The 18,715-nt window shown below is 37.8% G+C and overlaps 1 protein-coding gene across 3 annotated transcripts in view; it reads right to left on the reverse strand.

Annotated features, from left to right (window-relative positions):
- Positions 1-1,336: 1,336 nt before the first annotated feature.
- Positions 1,337-18,715, reverse strand: part of Wls (Wnt ligand secretion mediator) — a 131,597-nt gene continuing 114,218 nt past the window's right edge. For 2 of the 3 annotated variants that reach the window (XM_060392410.1, XM_060392413.1), the window contains 2 exons: positions 17,815-17,968; positions 3,681-9,376 (listed from right to left, as the gene is read on the reverse strand). In XM_060392410.1, coding sequence (XP_060248393.1) covers positions 9,267-9,376; positions 17,815-17,968 — 264 coding nt within the window. In that variant the 3' untranslated portion in view covers positions 3,681-9,266. Of the gene's footprint in view, positions 1,602-3,680; positions 9,377-17,814; positions 17,969-18,715 lie in introns of those variants that run through there. The other variant, XM_060392412.1, reaches the window with a different exon arrangement.

Below are 18,715 nucleotides of genomic sequence, written 5' to 3' on the forward strand. Positions count from 1 at the left end.
GGTTGCTTCTTCGTGGAAGTTTAGACTAGTTTATCATGGGACACTCCTAACCTCAAAGTCATGGGTCTGTTGCTACTTTCTCTAGAGCTAAAGTTAAGCAAAACTTCCTACCTGATTTTTGAAGTGGGAGGGGGAGATCTTCTATGTTCTGAACCTCTCTGTAATTACCTTTCTATTGCTGTTATAAAACACACGGTGGCCAAGGTGAATTATAACTGAAGGCATCAAATTGTCTTACAGTTCCAAAGGGTTAGAGTCAATGATGGTAGCATAAACACATGGCAAGAGGAAAAGCTGAGAGCTTACATTTTGAACCTCAGATAAGAGGTATAGAGCACAATGGGCATGGTCATGAAATTGGTGTGTCACATGGATGCACTTTGAGGCTTTAAAAGTGACATACCAATTTAAAGCCTCAAAGTGCACCCATGTGACACACCAATTTAAAAAACACCACAGGTGTGTGCCTTCCCAAACAGAGGCACAAACTGGAAAATAAGTATTCAAGTATTAGAACCAGTTTCATTCCTAGGACTCACATGGCAGCTCACAACAGTCTGTAACTATATTTCCACAGAATATACACATTTTACTAGTTGGGTATAAGCTGGAATCTGGCACTGACTTGGGTGATTACATAGTGAGGTTTTCTGTGAGTCGTGACATATATATTGAAAAATTGTTACTATAAAATATACTTCTGTCCTACAAGGGAACATGAAAAAATTGGTCCTCTGAGAGTAACTGACAATATGTGATGTAAAGAATGAAAGGTATATTCTAGCTGATAGTTCCATGGAAAATATTCCATTATGGTAGACATTATGGGGACAGTGTTGGGAATCTAGCTCAATAACCAGAGTGAAGTCATAAGTCAGAGATCAAATAGAAACAACAGCTATAAACCTTGAATATTTGATAGCAATCCATTTCTAAAAGGAGGCTACATTTACAAAAGGTTGCACAACCACAAAACAGCATTGACAGCTTGGGATCCATTGTTCAAACACATAAAGTATTGAAGATATTTCATATTCAAACCATAAATGTTAATTCTGGAGCCAAATATCAGTGACCATGACTTTGTTTTTTTTAAATATATTTTTTAATTTGTATTTATTTTTTATTAATTACAGTTTATTCATTTTGTATCCCAGATATAGCCCCCTCCTTTGTCCCCTCCCAACCCCACCCTCCTTCCCTCTTCTCCACCCATGCCCCTCCCCAAGTGTGACTATGACTTTGTAATGTGGAATAGATTAATACAAATTATCTGTTCTTGTATAATAACAGTCTCATAGGTTCTTTTTCACCTACAATAAAACAACACAGAAAGTTAAGAATAAAGGCATTTGCAATTTATTAGTGGAAGCATGACATAGGTGTGTTCCATCAAAGTGAGAAAATGTCTCTTATAGACATCATATTAGACCTCATTACAATGTTAGTCTATCATGGATGAACACTAAAGCAGAATGACAGTGGGGACCAATGTCATCCTAATGCAATATGGAGCGCAGGAACAGATCACGTACTATGTTACCATGAAGTTCAATGTCCTCTTTCTTTTTTGTTTGCTTGGCTCACTTGCAACAATCATGCTAGGGCACCAAGAAACTCTGTATTAGTGACAATTGAAACATTTCTCTTCTTTTTTAGAAAGAAAGTCTAACTGTAATAGGATCTTATAATGAGGGCACCATTAAGTACTAGTTGCTCTTAAATGGGGCCAAAATGATTTGAAAGAGAAAAGGCTTTCTCTTTAGGTTATCACGATCAAATTATATTGAATTGCTAAGATTATAGCCAAATCAGATTTTGGCAAAATCAGGGGTTTGGAGTCAGTGGTCAATTCTCTTCACTTCCTCTGCATAATAGTCCAATGCTGTAGCAGGTTATGACAGCAGCTCGGAGGTTCCAACAAAAGTTCACTTTCCCCTGCTCTCCATTTCTGTTCTATATCTCTGTTTCTTGTATCACCTTCCAAGCTCTCAACATTGCATTCAAATCTCTGCCTCAGACCTGCCTTTGGGAAGAAGTCAGGGACTCAGGCATAGCCTCCTTTGTCAAGCCTTTCCCAAACAAAAGATGTTTGTAAAGAAAATTCTCCATTTAGAGTTTTCTGTACCTCATGTTGCCTGTGCAACATCTTTTTGTGTCCAGACCTGGTGCCAAATATATCACTGCAGTCACCTTGTGCCTCTCAGAATCTCTAAATAGTCCTGCTTAGCTCAGAAGAATACACTCTCTTAAACTTGACTCATCCTGATGGAAAGAATTTTCAGGACACAGTTGCTTCAAAAGAGGCACTGAGAGACACCTAGGGAAGGTCACTGCAGAAGCTGCAGGATCAGTAAGTGGCATTCATTTACACCATCAACTGTGAGGCTGATGCCATCCAGAGTGTATGAAATTCAGGTCACTAGCCTGAAATCAATACCTGGTCCATAGAAAATCTAGATCATGTACCCAATGTGTGTGGACATCACTGGCACCATTTTCTGTTTGACTTAGGATAATCACCTAGTTCATGTAAGGCTGCAAAGAAGATGTCCTATGTATGGGTCCACAGCCCAGACTAAGAATGTAGGAATTGCAGAAGTGACTAATTTTCCCAGATCCCAACTTTTTTTTTTTTTTTTTTTTTTTTACCAGCAAAGCTTTCTTTGTGAAAATGAAGAAAAGGCTGGTAGTTCCCAAGGCTGGAATATTTCTCATGATAATGCCTTTTAAGTTGCACCTCAAAACAAATTTTTAAATTTTTCCTACTGACATAACAGTATACTTCAAATGCTAACATATCCCTGCAGTTCTACCTATCTCTTAAACAAACTTGATTTGTATGTTTCACTTAATAAGCCTGAACATTGTAGCTTATGAAGTGTGACACTGACTATGAGCAGGTAATATCAGAGGAAAATTCATGGTACATATTTCTGCACACTTAACTGTGGTGACATTCTTATAAAAATATTTTTGAATTTTAAGTATGTGGGGGGGGAAGTAAGTGTGTACATGTGAATGCAGGTCCTGGTGGATGGCATTGAATCCCCTAGTCCTGGAGATATATGCAGTTGTGAGCTATCAAACATGGGAGCTAAGAACTGACCTTGGGTTCTCTGGAAGACCCGAAGTCCATAACCACTGAACCATTCTCCAGCTTTTCTGGTATGCTAATTTTCTAAAATGTGTTTTGTATGTTTGTACAGGACAAAACTAGACATAGCAAAAGTATAGGGAAAAGGGAGGCTTTCTGGTCTTGAGTAAGTGTATGCATGTATACATATATATCTCAACAATTGAAAGCACCTTGTACTTGGAAAGATAGCAAATTCTAAACAAAAATATACTTAAAAGCTAAAGATACACTTTACTCACTGAATTTGTGTATGAGAAAAGTAAAGGGAAAGGTATGCATTCTAAAATTAAGATAAAAAAATATGAGCCAGGTGTGGTGGCTCATATGCAGCACTTTATCTTAAGAGGTTCCTGTTAATAATGGGCTTCAGTGTGTGATCATGTACACAATACTGATAATAATATTTAAATCTCTAAGTACATTAGTGATTATATGGTCACAGGTCATGAGAACTAATTAAAAATGTTGTGCTATTGTTTAAAAATATTTGTCCTTAGTACAGTATCTTTTTGCTATGAAGAGAAACCATGACAACAGTAACTCTTAAAAGAAAACATTTAATTGGGGCTGGTTTACAGTTTCAGAGGTTTAGGCCATTATCATTATGGCAGCATGCAGGCAGACATGGTGCTGGAGGAGCTGAGAGATCTTGATCTGCAGGCAGCAGAAGTGACAGGGAGTGGCTTGAGTATACAAGACCTCAAAACCCACTCACAGTGAGTATACAAGACCTCAAAACCCACTCACCTTGTTCCTCCAACAAGGCCACACCTACTCCAAAAAGTCTAAATCCCCTAACAGAGCCACACCCTATAGCCAAACATTCAAACACACAAGTCTATGTGGGCCATACCTTTTCAAACCTCCACATAGGGAAGGTGTCATTTTCACATTAATCTGTTTCAATCAGAATACAGTTTTACTCTTAGAGTAATATTTTGGGAGAATGAGAAAACAAAACTGAAGTTAATCAATAGTAATGGGGAAGCTTTGTGGAAATTATGTCTGAAGAAGAGCATACGGAACTATGGAAAGGCACATAGTTAATAGAAAACATGTTAGTAGAAACATGGAAAGTCAAGAAGGAAAGGCCTGATACAAATACTGAGGGGCATTCCTAACTCTAAGAGCTAAGTGCATTGGTGAAAAAGAGGATACTCTTTACACAAAATAGTTTGAACATCACTGGAAGACTCCTCTGATATCAGCAGAAAATGAGCTACCAATGTAATTACAAACCAAGAAATCCATCAGTTTTTAGAAGAGAAGGTATAGAGGTTTAGATGAGAAATGATATTTGAATACAGTTAATGTATCTGCTTGGGGAGGGTTAGTGGTGCAGACTTGCTGAGTTAGTTTTTCATTGAAGGTCAGTTTTGAGAGCTTAAAACATTGCTCTACTTCCAGTTTTCTCTCTCTACTTTGTGCTTGTGGTTGAGATGTAAGCTTTCAGCTTTCTGTTCCTGCCACCATTCCTGCATATTGCTGACATGCCTCTCCAAATTAAATTCTTTTTATAAATTGTATTTGTCATGGTATTTTATCACAGAAATAGGAAAGTAACTAATACATAGTGAAAGTAAACTTTTACAAGTCAGAAATATTCTTGTAAACATGTCAGGATAAAAATGATCCTGGGGGATAAAGGTTCAAAAGCACAGTCAGCGTGCATGGGCACCTGGGTGTCCTCACCTGCCTTGAGGATGAATGCCTGCAGGAAAAAAGTAAACTCAAACCAAGAAGGCAATTCTGAAAAACACTGGCCAATGTGTCGTTCAGAGTGAGATAAGGGTCAGTAAAATGTGTTCACTGAACTCATTCCCCTTTCCTGACCACAGTCCTACAGTAAAATAGCTCCTTATGAGGTAGCAGTGAACAAGATCTCTCTTAAAAGTAGCGATTTTTCTTCACACACCAACAAAAAACTTTCTACTTTCTCTGTTAGCCTCAGTGATTACCTGACAGGAGGATATGTCAAGAATGGTGAAGCAAAAGGACATCTGCATGCTTTCACTCTAATGTTACATGAGAAGCTCAGTCTCCAGAGGCCTTTGCACAGGCTCTGTATGGCCTGAACTCAGGCACTAGGATTGTTAGAATGAATTATCTCACTTCTGGACAATGAAAAAAATATGTGAAGGTCATAGTAAGGAACCACTTACTTCATTTTGATGACTATTTCTCTTCCCCTCAGGGGAAAATGTAGTCATAACATACATACAAAAAAACCCAATGTGATAGCCAAACTTAAGTGATTTTATTTTATACTTATTTGTTGAATATATTGGTGAATCTTATTTTGTAGGCAGACACTTGTACATACTTTTATACTTTTCTTAAGAGAATTCTTTTTATTTAATAAAAATTCTTAAGAATTCTTAAGAATACTTAAGAGAATTCTTTTTTGTAGGCATGTGTATGTAAAACTGGTACCCATAACTATTTTTTTCCAGATCTGATTGTCTCTAATAGTCTTTTATCAGTTTTTGAAATTCTAGGATGTTTTCCAGTGACTGGAGCTAGTTGGGCTTCAACTGCATTCTTAGTGGTGAGGCTCTCTTTGTGGCCCTCCCAGGGCTGAAAACTTTCTCCTTTTTACCTCAATTTTATCCTTTACTGTCTAACTAGTATTTCTCTACTGTGGGCAATGAAATTGGCCTTTTAATCCTTCAGAGCTAACTCAACTTATTTCTAGATCCTAATCATTAACATTTGAATTTTGTTTCATCTTATCATTGTCTTTCCTTAATGGCTGGTCTCAGATTTCAAAATCAGTGCCTTCCTTAAGGCTCCACTCAGAGCAACCATCTTCCTCCTTGCTGGCCAGAATATTCATCCATTGACTCTAATCTGCTTCTCTGCCCAATTTTTCCCCTGATACATATGAAGGTTATACATACCCCAAACCACATCCATTAGGCTCCATTCACTTCTGAGGAGCTTCTGAGTCTCAGGCAGTCCAGCATTGCCTTGTTTGTATCACTTGAGTTCTCTAACTTTTGAAACCTGCATGGTTTTCTCTTTCCTTCTTTTTTTAAAAAAAACTATTTATTTTTAATTTTTGTGCATTGGTGTTTTGCTTAGATTTATGTCTGTGCCAGATCTTGTAGTTACAGTCAGTTGTGAAATGCCATGTGGATATTGGAAATTGAACCCGTGTCCTCTGAAAGAGCAGTCAGTGCTCTTAACTGCTGAGCCAGGCCCCCGGATATTTTTTCTGTAACTACCTTATTTTTCTCTCTTATTGAATGTAGTCATGCCTGGTTTCACATTACTGATATTCTTATATGATGCTCTGATGCTCTACCCAGGCATATTTCTTATTCTTGATGAGAGTGGTGGCCAAGTCTGCCATAAACACTCTGTTCATTATTCCCCCCCAGAAAGTAATAATTAAAACTTAGTCTAGACAAACATAAATTTTTCTTTGTTCCTATCGTGGTAGATGTTTTATGATGGTTTGTATAGCTAAAAGTGTTTTCCTTCCTTTGCAGACTGATTACTATTCATATGGTTATACTATTTGACATGTTTCCCTGTGTAATTGGAATGGCATTAGGACATACCACCTCTGGTTTTCAGGAGAGAGACTTGTAAATGAAATATGAGTTTCTGAAGCTGAGCTTCTTTAGAGCTTTCCCAAGCCCATTCTTTCTGGGGTAATGCAATTTGTAAAGGGAACCATGAATTATTTTAGAAAGGTCCTATTTGACCTAACCTGGCTTCTTCTTCTTCTTCTTCTTCTTCTTCTTCTTCTTCTTCTTCTTCTTCTTCTTTAGAGAGGGTTTCTCTGTGTAGCCTTAGCTGTCTGGGAATCACTTTGTAGAGTAGGTTGGCCTTGAACTCACATTGATCTGCCTGCCTCTCCCTCCCTGACTCCCTGAGTGCTGGGATTAAAAACATGCACCACCATATCTGGCTGGCTTCTACTATTTATGGACATATGGATATCTCATACAGGAATCTCTACATGAGCCAGGGGACCTGATAGGCTGAAATCTGAAATCTGACTCTGCTTTATGCTTCTTTATGAAGTGCACAATAAGAGCATTCAAACCATATCCCTCTGCTCTATCTCCAAAATATTCCTCCCTTCTCCACATTCTCTGCTGCTGACTGGCTCTGGCCTGTGAGCTTGTGGCTGGATCCATAAATCTTTCCCTTGCTTCAGAGGTGACTCTGACCACATCTCTTCTCTGTCTAAAACTTGAGGCAGTCTGGTAAGCATATTTATTCTGGCTCCAAGGGCAAGAGGCTCCTCTTGTGCCTTTCTACATACCATCTAGGCTTGACACCAAACCTTATCCAAACCTTCTCCATATCACATTGTTTCAATGGCTTTTTCTTAAATACTCTGTCATTTGGCTCTTGGAAAAAAATAATACTTCTTTAATGCTATCTCAGGCTCTTATCCCATCCTAAAGAATAGAGACTCCTCCATGGTCTTGACGAGGAGATGACTATAATGTTCAAAGTTTCTTTTTGTTAATAGAAACAGAGGCACAGGCCACACTTGATTCTTTATACTCAGGTGGAAGATCAGTAAGTAGATGCAGGTACAATGGGCCACATACCTATCCAACATTCACCAGATTAGAAAAAAGCATAAAGACAACAGCAAACACTTAAGTGTTTTCTCTGTTTACCATGGTTCTAGTCAAAGTAAGGAGAAAGGCAGGATGGGGTTTGCCAGGTAGGACAATTAAAGAGAATATACCACAAACTTTGTTTCAGTCAGCCATATCTAAAAATGACTCTCATGAAATTCTGGTTAGAATGCAAAGTGAATCTATTTATATAAATGTATAATTGTTGAAGCATTTCCATGTAAATTAATTATTTCTTTCACTGTGACCCTGCATACAGTTACACTTTATGAGTGCTAGCTTATAGGTGAGGGAATAGCCATGTCAGACAGCTTGAACAAGGTCAACACAACTAGTGCATGACAGACATTTGATAGAAAACTTCCTTCTAAGTCCAGGATCCAGTATTTTTTATTTGCTATGACATGTGGCTTCTTCAGCATAAAAAATAAAAGCACACACACATACAGAAACCTACAACAAACAAAAAAACACTGTCATAGGTTAATACGGGGTGTGGCAATAAGATTTGTATGTATGAGGGCTTAAAGCATCTGATTTCTCACGTATGTGAGTATTTCTTGCTGGCCTAAAAGACTTACTGCCTGCTACAGAAGGTATTGCTGCACTTCCAGGAATAGATAGTCAGGGTATTTCTGCCAGCACCTGGCCACTGTAAGATCCAGAAAGATTTGAGCCTACATGCCTCAGCATTGTTGGAGCAGAAAGGGGTGCATATTTACATTCCATTTATTCAAATGATTGGATTTACAGTTTTGGAGGTTGTTTGAAGCATCTTACCAAAAGAAACACATTTCAAGCAAGAAGTTAAAAAAAAGTTTTTAGGACCTAAAGGCCATTTAATACCAGAAATCCTACTTGGGTAGTTTAGCAAATATTTCTCAAAATTCACAACCAATGAGACAGATTAGTATCAAACACAGTGATTTGGTTTCAAAGCTGAAATGCCTCTGATAGGATGAAATGTGATTATTTTATAGTAAGCCATTAAAAAAAAAGTGGACACATTTGTACTGAGAACCTAAATTATTACTCATTTGGCTACTTGGTGAAGTAAATACAAAAAAACGTGCCTGTGATGGAGGGTGAAAATACTATGACATCAGCAAATGTTGGACTGCAAAGAATGATTAAACATATCCCAGAATCTAAAACAGAAAAAAAAAGTCATAACCTACTCAATATAGCCCCCATTGGCCCAAACCATCCCATGGAGTATACCCCTTCATGTGAGGGTTACTAACCCACCTGCTACAGATGTTGTTATGTCACTAATTAACAATGATCACAAAAAAATGTGTCATACCAGCTTTTGTTATCATTTACTATATATTAGTGGCAGAGGTCTTACAACAGCCACCATCAGAGGTCATCTGACAAATGTCCATCCATTAGTCTAAGAAATCATACCTATAAAGCACTAGGCATTCACTTTTCAGTGAGTTCTGTATAGTAGGCTCCCCATTCTAGGGGAAGAGGGATAGAGACACAATTCCAGCCCAGTGCCATACCATAGCCTCCTATTCCTGTGCTTCTTTACGGGTCAACTTGTAGATCTCAGTCGGTCCATCCACATGGGTGATTGTGGTAGTGAGCTGAAGTTCTTCCCCACTGTGGACACCCAGGTCACCTGAAACAAGGTGTTTGGTATTACAGTTTTTCAAGGATGAAGGTGAGGTACGTCATGTTCTATACCTAATAGGCTCTCTCAACCTTTTTGCTTAGAATTTGTTATATATTTTAAATATCATTTTTAGCCCACAGACAGGTCATTAATGATATATGATTTAAATCACTGCTGATAGCATTCATGGTATTATTAACATTTAATAAAAGCTTACCTTGAACTTAATGCTATTATAAATAGTTACTATCCAATCTTATTTAATCCTCAAAGCACAGGCTAAGGTGCAGTCATCTATGATCATACAAATGAAATAGATGAAGAGCCCAGGAAAGAAAAGCACCTATTCCATGGAGGAATAGGTGTGTAATAGCACAGCAGTAAGGCTTGGCAAGCAGCATCTGACTCTGAGGCCAATGTAGTGAACTAAGTCAGTAAGGGATACCTCACAGCGGATGTATAGGGATGAGTAGGCACATAGCAGCTACTGATGATAACATATTCAATGACAATGTCTCCTACAAACAAGACCTACCCTAACCAAATATTAGAGCAAAGTCTCATATCTAAAATACCAACAGTAATTAGGGGCTTTCTTCAGAAACAAAGAAGCAAAAACATGCCAAATTTTCTCCTGCCCCTCAGGACTCCCTACACATCAAGGTCTTGAATTCATCATCAGAACACAGAGTTGTTTGTCTTAAATGGAATAACATGACTGTTGGGAGTGATGTCTTTGTGCACTGTGACCAGCAGAGTTTTAATTTAGGCTGGAGTTTGGCACTGTGAGTTTTATGAAGCATCTGCTATCTCAGTGTTTTGTAAACACTGTTCTCCATCACCTTCTGACTGGTCAAATAAAGAGCCAAACATCCGATATCTGGGCAGAAAGGATAAGGAAGGACTTCCAAGCCCAGGGAGAGAGTCTCAGGTGGAACCAGAGAGAGGCAGAGTTGCCATCAGAACACGGATACAGAAGGAGCAGCCTGGATGAGACTAAGATGGCAGGTAATGGGCTGCATGGCTAGGAAGTGGGCCAGGCCAGAATTGTCAGAGTAGAATAGCTGAGTATCTGTCCAGCTATCTTGCTTAAAGGTTTTAATAAATATAAAGGTCTCTGTGGCATTATTCTGAGTTAGGGCAGGCATAGAAAAATTCTTGCATTTTACACATGGCCTTTCCTTAATTAGCAGGAAAAATAATGTTAAACACTTAAGTCTGCTAGTCAATATCCAACGATTATATAAATGATCTAGCAAACTAGTGAGAAGAGTAAAAAATACCTGACATCAATGGTCAGTTTAACTGTGAAAGGTACATACATACTTTTTTTGTAGATAGGAGTACAGGGAAAAAGAGCATGAAATGTACATATGAACATATGCATGTGTGATTTTCATGCTACACAACTACAATATATTTTAGAACTAAAACTTTTCTTAGTTTAATACATATAATTAAATTCAGGGTTGGGGCAGAGAGGGAACCAACAGCCCTTTAGATACTGTCATGAGCATTGACAGGCTTGAAAGTCTAAGACTCCCACAGGTTATCTCACGCAGACATTACACAGTGTTTGGTTGATGTGTTCATGCATAACATGTGGCATTTGTTTTTATTATAGATCCATTTTTCTGTATGGTATATCATAATCAATCATATCATTAAATACTAGCTCTCAAGACTCTTGAAAAGACTATTCTAAATAAAAAAGCTTTAAGTCAGCCTCCAGAACTTTCATTAAATGTACTTCTGAATAAACTGCATTGAAAAAAAAAAAAAAAAAGAATATTAAAACCAAATATATCTGGGCACAGGGTCTTTTCTGAGACTGACATTCAACCAAGGACCATGTATGGATATAACCTAGAACCTCTGCTCAGATGTAGCCTGTGGTAGCTCAGTAACCAATTGGTTTCCCAAAGTGAGGGGAACAAGGACTATTTCTAACAGGAACTCAATGACTGGCTCTTTGGTCTCCCCCCCCCCGAAGGGAGGAGCAGTCCTGTTAGGCCACACAGGAGGGCTTTGCAGCCAGTCCTGAAGATACCTGATAAAACAGGATCAGATGAATGGGGAGGAGGTTGCCCCCCATCAGTGGACTTGGAAAGGGGCACGGTGGAGATGAGGGAGGGAGGGAGGGACTGGGAGGGAATGAGGGATCGGGACACGGCTGGGATACAGAGTTAATAAAATGTAACTGATAAAAAAATAAAAAATAAAAAAAGAATATTAAAAATTTAAAAAAAAAAAAAAAAAAAAAAAAAAGAAAATGTATAACAAAGTTGGTGAGAGGTTGCTAAAACTACCTCAAGCCAAGGACAACCACTACTTTTACAAGAACATTCTCTCCAGTCACACGTTTCTGTTGTTTTTCTTATTTTTTAAAAATTAGACTAAAAACTAATGTGTTTCATCATTAGTTTCAAATATATATCTTGTTCATGCCTTTTTCCCCACTATCCCTTCTTTCTCTTGATCATTTGTCAACTTCTTCGTCTCAAATGGCCCTCTTTTGCTTTCATGTCACATGTATGTCATCATCCTTTTTCTCATTGCTCTTTCATGGTTCCTCTTCTACTTTCATCACACACACACACACACACACACACACACACACACACACTTGCAGGCACATGAGTGAGTTAGAGCTATATATCTATATCTAGTCCATGACTCAGTTGATCAGAGAAAGCAAAAGTCTCACACTTCTAGCCAAGAAAGTAAGCTATGGATTTACATTTAGGATGAACCATCATATCAAAGCCAGGAAGGTTTGTGCCATTCACAAGAATTTGAAAGACAATCCTGGCCAAAATACTAACAGTGTTTACCTAATGGATTTATTTCTCCTTAAAATGTGTATGATGTTGCAGGTTACTTAAAGAAATAGCCAAAACACTTTGTCTTAAAACAACAACAACAACCTAAAAGCAACAACAACCAAAAACAAAACTAAAACAAAAAATAGGCTTTTATGTTCTAACATTTCTCCCTGCCCCTCCTTTCTTTCTTCCTTTTTCCTCTTAGTTTTTTCTTTTTGTCCTTTTTTATTTTTTTAAGAGATGGGATTTAACTATTTAGTCAAGGCTGGGCCCAAACCCAAAATCTCACCCACCACCTGTGCCTCTGAACTGCAGAGATTACAGTTGTGCACTATCACTCCTGGCTCTAACACAAGTTTAACTTCAGTTATTATCAAAGACAAACAAAGACACTGGTGCATTGTACTAACGGAGGTAATATTCTTATCATTAACATTCTGATGATGAAAAAGCATAGGCTAAGTAAAGTGCCCAAGGCTGAAATCAACTCAGCAATATTAGATGCAGAAATACACCACAGTAATATGGACTAGGCTCTATCCAGGCTCTTGACCTTTAGGTTAAGCCATCTCTTCTTCAATTTTACAGACCACCAATGAAGTATGAGGTTCAGTGTAATGTATGCCAGCTATAAATATACACATCTAATAATGTGGAGAGACCTTTGGAATATTAATTTTCTTTTAATAACTGATATGTTTTTAGCATACAAATCAGAGCAAAGACAAGGGAGCTGCTGTCTATGTATATTTGCAAAGTGTACTGTTGGAGGCTTAGCATGCCATGTGTTACCTTGTAAGATGGGAGAATACTGAAGCATTATTAGCTTACCTGATGTACTAGCTGAAGACTCAAGACAGGGAAAATCTATGCGGCAAAATATGATTCTTGCATCTTTCAGGGCAACTTTTTCCTCTTAGGGGATAGGATTAGCAATACTCCAGTAACAGAAGGGGAGTAGGATTCCTTCATTTGTCTCCAAATCCCATTAACCCCTATTTCTGCCAGTCTTGCTCCATCTGTTAGTCTATCTTTCTTGGCTTCTGAGTGCTCAAAGTTTCTTCCCATCCAACACAAAAAAGAACCCTTTGAAAACATTATTTGGGGTAGATGGGGGAATTAAGGGAACTTCGACATGTAACAACAATCCTCTTTAGCTATTATCACACTAGTTTGTCTTTGATAATAACATTAATATACAGGAAAGTTCATTTTTTTTTAACAATATGGCCCTTTGGTACCTAGCTGATATCCAAGGACACTGGAAGAGGATATATACCTCTGGTGTATCATCACAGGGATGTAGTGCTGCCCAGTTCTAATGGCATATTGTGTTTTCTTGGTGCCAAGAAAGCCATTGACAGGATGCAGCCTGCTAAAACTGGAAATATTTATCATATCTGTGCTTGTAAATATTTTGATAAAAAGAAGAGAAACTGCTGTGGCCATCTCGAATGTTTCATAGATTCTTTGTGAAAACTAAGGTTGTCTCATATTATAAGGGACCTCATAATTGCAACCTTATATCCATCAAGGGCAAATAACACTTGCTCAAGAGCTACTCCCAGAGACTTTCTATACTGTGAACTCATATTTGTTTCTCAAGATCAAATATAGTCTGTGCTGGAGCCAGGATCCTGAGATATCTGTGACTGTTTTCAAAGTTTGTGTTTTCTCCACATAAACATTGTCATCATCTTCTTCTTGGTCATTGTCGTCAGTGCCTGGCTTTGTCCTCATAGTTTTAATTGACTCTATCACTTACTATGTACTTTTTCTTGGTCCCTTATCAGCCTTTTCCCTATTCACCTTTGAAGCTAAATCTAAATGGTAATTCTTTGTAAGGAAATTTCTGGTTCAGAGTTGAATTAAAAAACAAACAAACAAACAAGAATACTATATTTGTAAATCTAAGTTGATTCACTGTAAAGCACTAATGTTAGCATTATGTTTGTTTTACATTTTGGGAGTTAATACGATGGTAGTAGTGATTATGTTTAAAAAGAGAATAAAGAATAGTAGAGTTTTTCAATTATTTTTTAAAATAAGTCAATTACACAGGACAATATTATCCATGTAGTACATACTCTTCAATCATTCATCAATATGTGCCTACCCTGGTTCCTTTTACCTTTGCCCAGCTAGGATGAGCTTAACATCCTGACACTGTCACTCTTTTCTGGAGTTTAGGGACAAACCCTCCACTGGAAAGCAGTTGTGTTTTCCCTTGAGGGTAAGGATCCCTCATGAGTGAAGGTAGTTTTGGTGGAACAGGGTACAGAAAGCATGGATCTATTTATTAAGACAGCTTAACAATGAAAATACTCCAGAAAAAGAAAAAGAAACACAGTAAAGCTTCAGAGAATAAATGCTACTCATACACTGAGAGAATTTAAAAGTACAGTGTCTCTTCCTGAGTTTGTTTGCATTTTTTTCTGGAATATTTCAAATTAGACCCTTCCCAGAAGCTCTGGGATATTTCCTAAAGCTCCAGAATTCACAGGACCTGTTATGTGGTCTTCTATCATTTACAATAGATAAAAGCACTGCAGAGGGTTAACAGATTTGCCAACAACAACAAGAAAAACCAAAAGGGTTAATACAGTCAGTGCTCATTAACTACAACTTTTTAGCATTTTTATTACAACATCTTGAGAACATAGCAATTGTTTTATGTGATATTTCCTCGAAAGACAAAAATCTCAAAATCAAGTCATGGCCAAGGCCATGTGGTTTTTGTTAAAGTCTAGCAGGATATCAATGTTCTTGTCTATAATCCAGAGTCCCATTATGCTGGCACTATGAAGATTGGCTGTTTAAACAGCTGAATGTCCCAGTTTGCTACATATTGTAATACATGAACAAGCAATGGAATAGCAGCTAATGGATGTTTAGGTCTCAAACCCTCTAGAAAAGCAGGAAGTGGGTAATCTGACTCACTTAGGACTCATGGCCAGAGATTTATTAAAAACAGAATGACAAGAGCTCTGCATTTCAAAGAAGTCCAGGTATATAAGAAGAAAGATAAAGCTTCTTCCCAGGACATTGTCCCATAGAAGCAACAGTACAGTATGAAAACAAATAGTAGTGGGACTGAACAGTCCTTGCTCTGGACACTACACAGAGTCACCTTTCTTGGCTCCTCCTCATTTCCATTTATTTTTTAGCCAATTATTACTGCTACATGCCTCTATTATCAGAACTAAGACAAGTGAATTTCATGTTCTAGCACAGCCTGAGCTACACAGTGAGACCTTATCTACAAAAAGAGAAAAACAACAAAGCCAAAAACCAAAACCAGAATCAATCCTGCTCTTAAGGAGTCAAGATTCCATTAGAAGAGAGAAGGCATGGGCTAGATCACCTCCGACATCTATGCCATAAAAAGCACAATCATATTCCTTCAAGTCTTTTCTTTAGGACTCTAGTTCCATATGTAAGAAAATGGATACAAATTAAAACCTGAGAAAATCTGTTTATTTTAACTTCTTCTAAGACAAACAATTTTAGTATGTATGTATACATATTTGTTTGTGCATTTGCATAGAGTGCATGTACATATGCATTTGGGTAGAGGCCAGATATAGATATCAGGTATCATCTTCAAATGCTTTTCACCTTATTTCTTGAGACAGGGTTTTTCAATGAACTTGCAACTCACTTTTTTAGATAGTCGTAGGGAGCAGCAAATCTCAAGGATCTGCTTGTCTTTGTCTCCTCCCTGATATTCCTTACTCCATTGTCTGGGTTACTGCCACCATACCACCATGCCTAGTTTTATCTGGTCTTAATGACCCCCACTTGTGTATTTGAGTCATCTCCCCAACCCCAGTAAAAGTTAGTTTACTTAAAGCATTCAGATGACTTCCTGCACTGGAAAGATGGCTCAAAAGTTAAAAGCATTGGCTGCTCTTCCAGAGGTCCTGAGTTCAATTCCCAGAAACCACATGATGGCTCACAACCATTGAGATCTAGTGCCCCCTTCTGGCACACAGGTGTACATGCACTATTTATTATGCATACATAATAAATAATACATAAGGTATGCATAATAAATAAATTAATTAATAAATATTTCTTTTAAAAAAGATGATTTGCAGTGAAAACTTCATTGATGCTTATCAACTTGACTCAGACTTAACTAATTAGCACAATCTGACACCAGCTTACAGAAATGTTTTATTTAGCATAATTTTCTGTGATCCAATGTGTGTGTGATATTAGAAATGGTTTTCAAAGAGAAGGCAATATGTATGTAGACTGTGCCCCAAAGAGGATAGAGTTTCACAGGCTCTGGTGAAGACAAAATCCACTCATTCAACATATACACACACTGAATACTTAAAAAGTGAGGGCAGGTCTTAATGCAAGGAGATGCCAGGGTGCTCATCTCTGAACCAAGGCAGACAGTTCAAACTAGTACTAACTTCAGAGAAGTCTTATGTTACATAATAATGAGGATACAGTTAGGGTAAAGCAGGTATAAAAAAGCCAAAAGAGCCTTTAAAAAAAAAAAGAAGAGCTATTAAACCAGTTTATTGGCCATATGTTACATATAAACAGCATTGGGCAGGGACAATCATTTCCCTTTGTGATAACGAGGGTAAATATTTAATAATCTCTTCTCTTCTCTGGTCCTCAGTTTCCTTTCCTCTGACATGATCAGACTGGCTAAATACAATATAGCTTTAGATCAATGTCTTGGGTGCCTGTGATCATAAGGTAGGAAAAGGTAGCATTCTGAGCAGTAGAAGAGAAATTGGTTTGGAAAAAAAAATTCTTGAAAAGAACATATAATGTCCTGGGTTGATCCTAGCACATACGCACACACACACACACACACATACACACACACACACACACATGCACGCACAAACACATGCATATGCATGCATACACAGCCAAAACTCATAAAGAGACCCAAGGAGAAGAAAGCAAATCCCAGGTACCTTTGCTCTGTACGTCTGCCACATTGGAGGAATAAATGTGGCAGACTTTCAAAGAATTATTTTGCTCACATAAAAGTGAGAAAAATGAGCTGGGCATGGTGGTTCTCACCTTTAATCCCAGCACTCGGGAGGCAGAGGCAGGTGGATCTCTGTGAGTTGGAGGGCAGCCTGGTCTACAAAGCAAGTCCAAGGACAGCCCTGGCTTGTTACACAGACACCTTGTCTTGAAAAACACACAGAAAGAAAGAAAGAAAGAAAGAAAGAAAGAAAGAAAGAAAGAAAGAAAGAAAGAAAGAAAGAAAGAGAAAGAAAGACAGAAAGAAAAAGAAAGAAAGCCCATAAAAACAAAACAAAACAAAAAAAAAAAACTACAAAAAAGCAAGAAAAACAAATTTTATTCTTTACTACTGGAACTGGACAACATTTTATAGTAGTGAAATATTCTCAATATATTTTAGAGATTAAAAAAAGTAAGTATTTCAAGGGCTACCTAGCTTGTGCTGAATTTTTGTTTTATGGCTCCTGAATCTCCTCAGTTAATCTCTGCTAGTAATAGAAAGACACCTGAAAAAAGTTTAACTGATGAACACAGGGCTCTTTAGCTGTCTAAATCTTGCAGACAAATGTACTTTATCCTGAATAAATCTGTAATGAAAAGACAGAGACTCACCGTTAGACTGGTCTTCCCCATAGTTTTTATGGGATGGTGCATACAAGAACATTAAAGCAAAGACATACAGGTTCCACATTCCATAGATGCCAGTGAAGAAAGCACTGTTCACTTGAACTGTAACACCACCCCATTTCCAATGGCCTTCAGTCACCTATGAACAAAGAAAATAAGACATCTAAGTGAAACAGAAAAGCATAATAGCAGTATGGAAATCAATCAACATGAAAGCCAAGGCTCTTCTTCAAATGGACAAGTTAAGGACCATATAAGACTCCATATTTTTATGTGAATGAAATCCATATAAATTAAAGTCTACTGAGGGTTTACTAGTGTCAGATGCAATTTTTTTTTAATTATTTTTTATTGATTACAGTTTGTTCACTTTGTATCCCAGCTGCAGTCTCTTCCCTCATCCCCTCCCTCCCTCTTTTCCTCCCATGCCCCTCCCCAACTCCACTGATAGGGGAGGTCCTCCTCCCCTTCCCTCTGACCATAGCATATCAGGCCTCATCAGGACTGGCTACACTGTCTTTTTCTGTGGCCTGGAGGGGGGGGAGCAGTCAATGGTTCTAATTTTGGTTATATATTAGTATAACTTTGAGAGTATCTCTTCCTAGAAACTTAAGTGCAATTATTCTTTAGTTAAAGGACTGCATTTGACTCCATCCACTACAATTTCTTCTCTGCCTTCTTTCTATCTAAACAAAAGCTCCCTGAGGCAAAACTATCCCTAGTTTGCTTGTTGCAGCTGCAACATCATTGGTACTTGATGTTTCATGTGTATGCAGTAAACATAAATGCACGTATACTTAATAAGGAAGAGTGAAGACTCTGATATTCAGTTTCCTTAAAAATCTGCAGGGTTTTAGATTGAAATGGAATATATATATAATTTCTA

The sequence above is a fragment of the Meriones unguiculatus genome, chromosome 10 (genome assembly GCF_030254825.1).
Source record: "Meriones unguiculatus strain TT.TT164.6M chromosome 10, Bangor_MerUng_6.1, whole genome shotgun sequence".
Taxonomy (NCBI): domain Eukaryota; kingdom Metazoa; phylum Chordata; class Mammalia; order Rodentia; family Muridae; genus Meriones; species Meriones unguiculatus.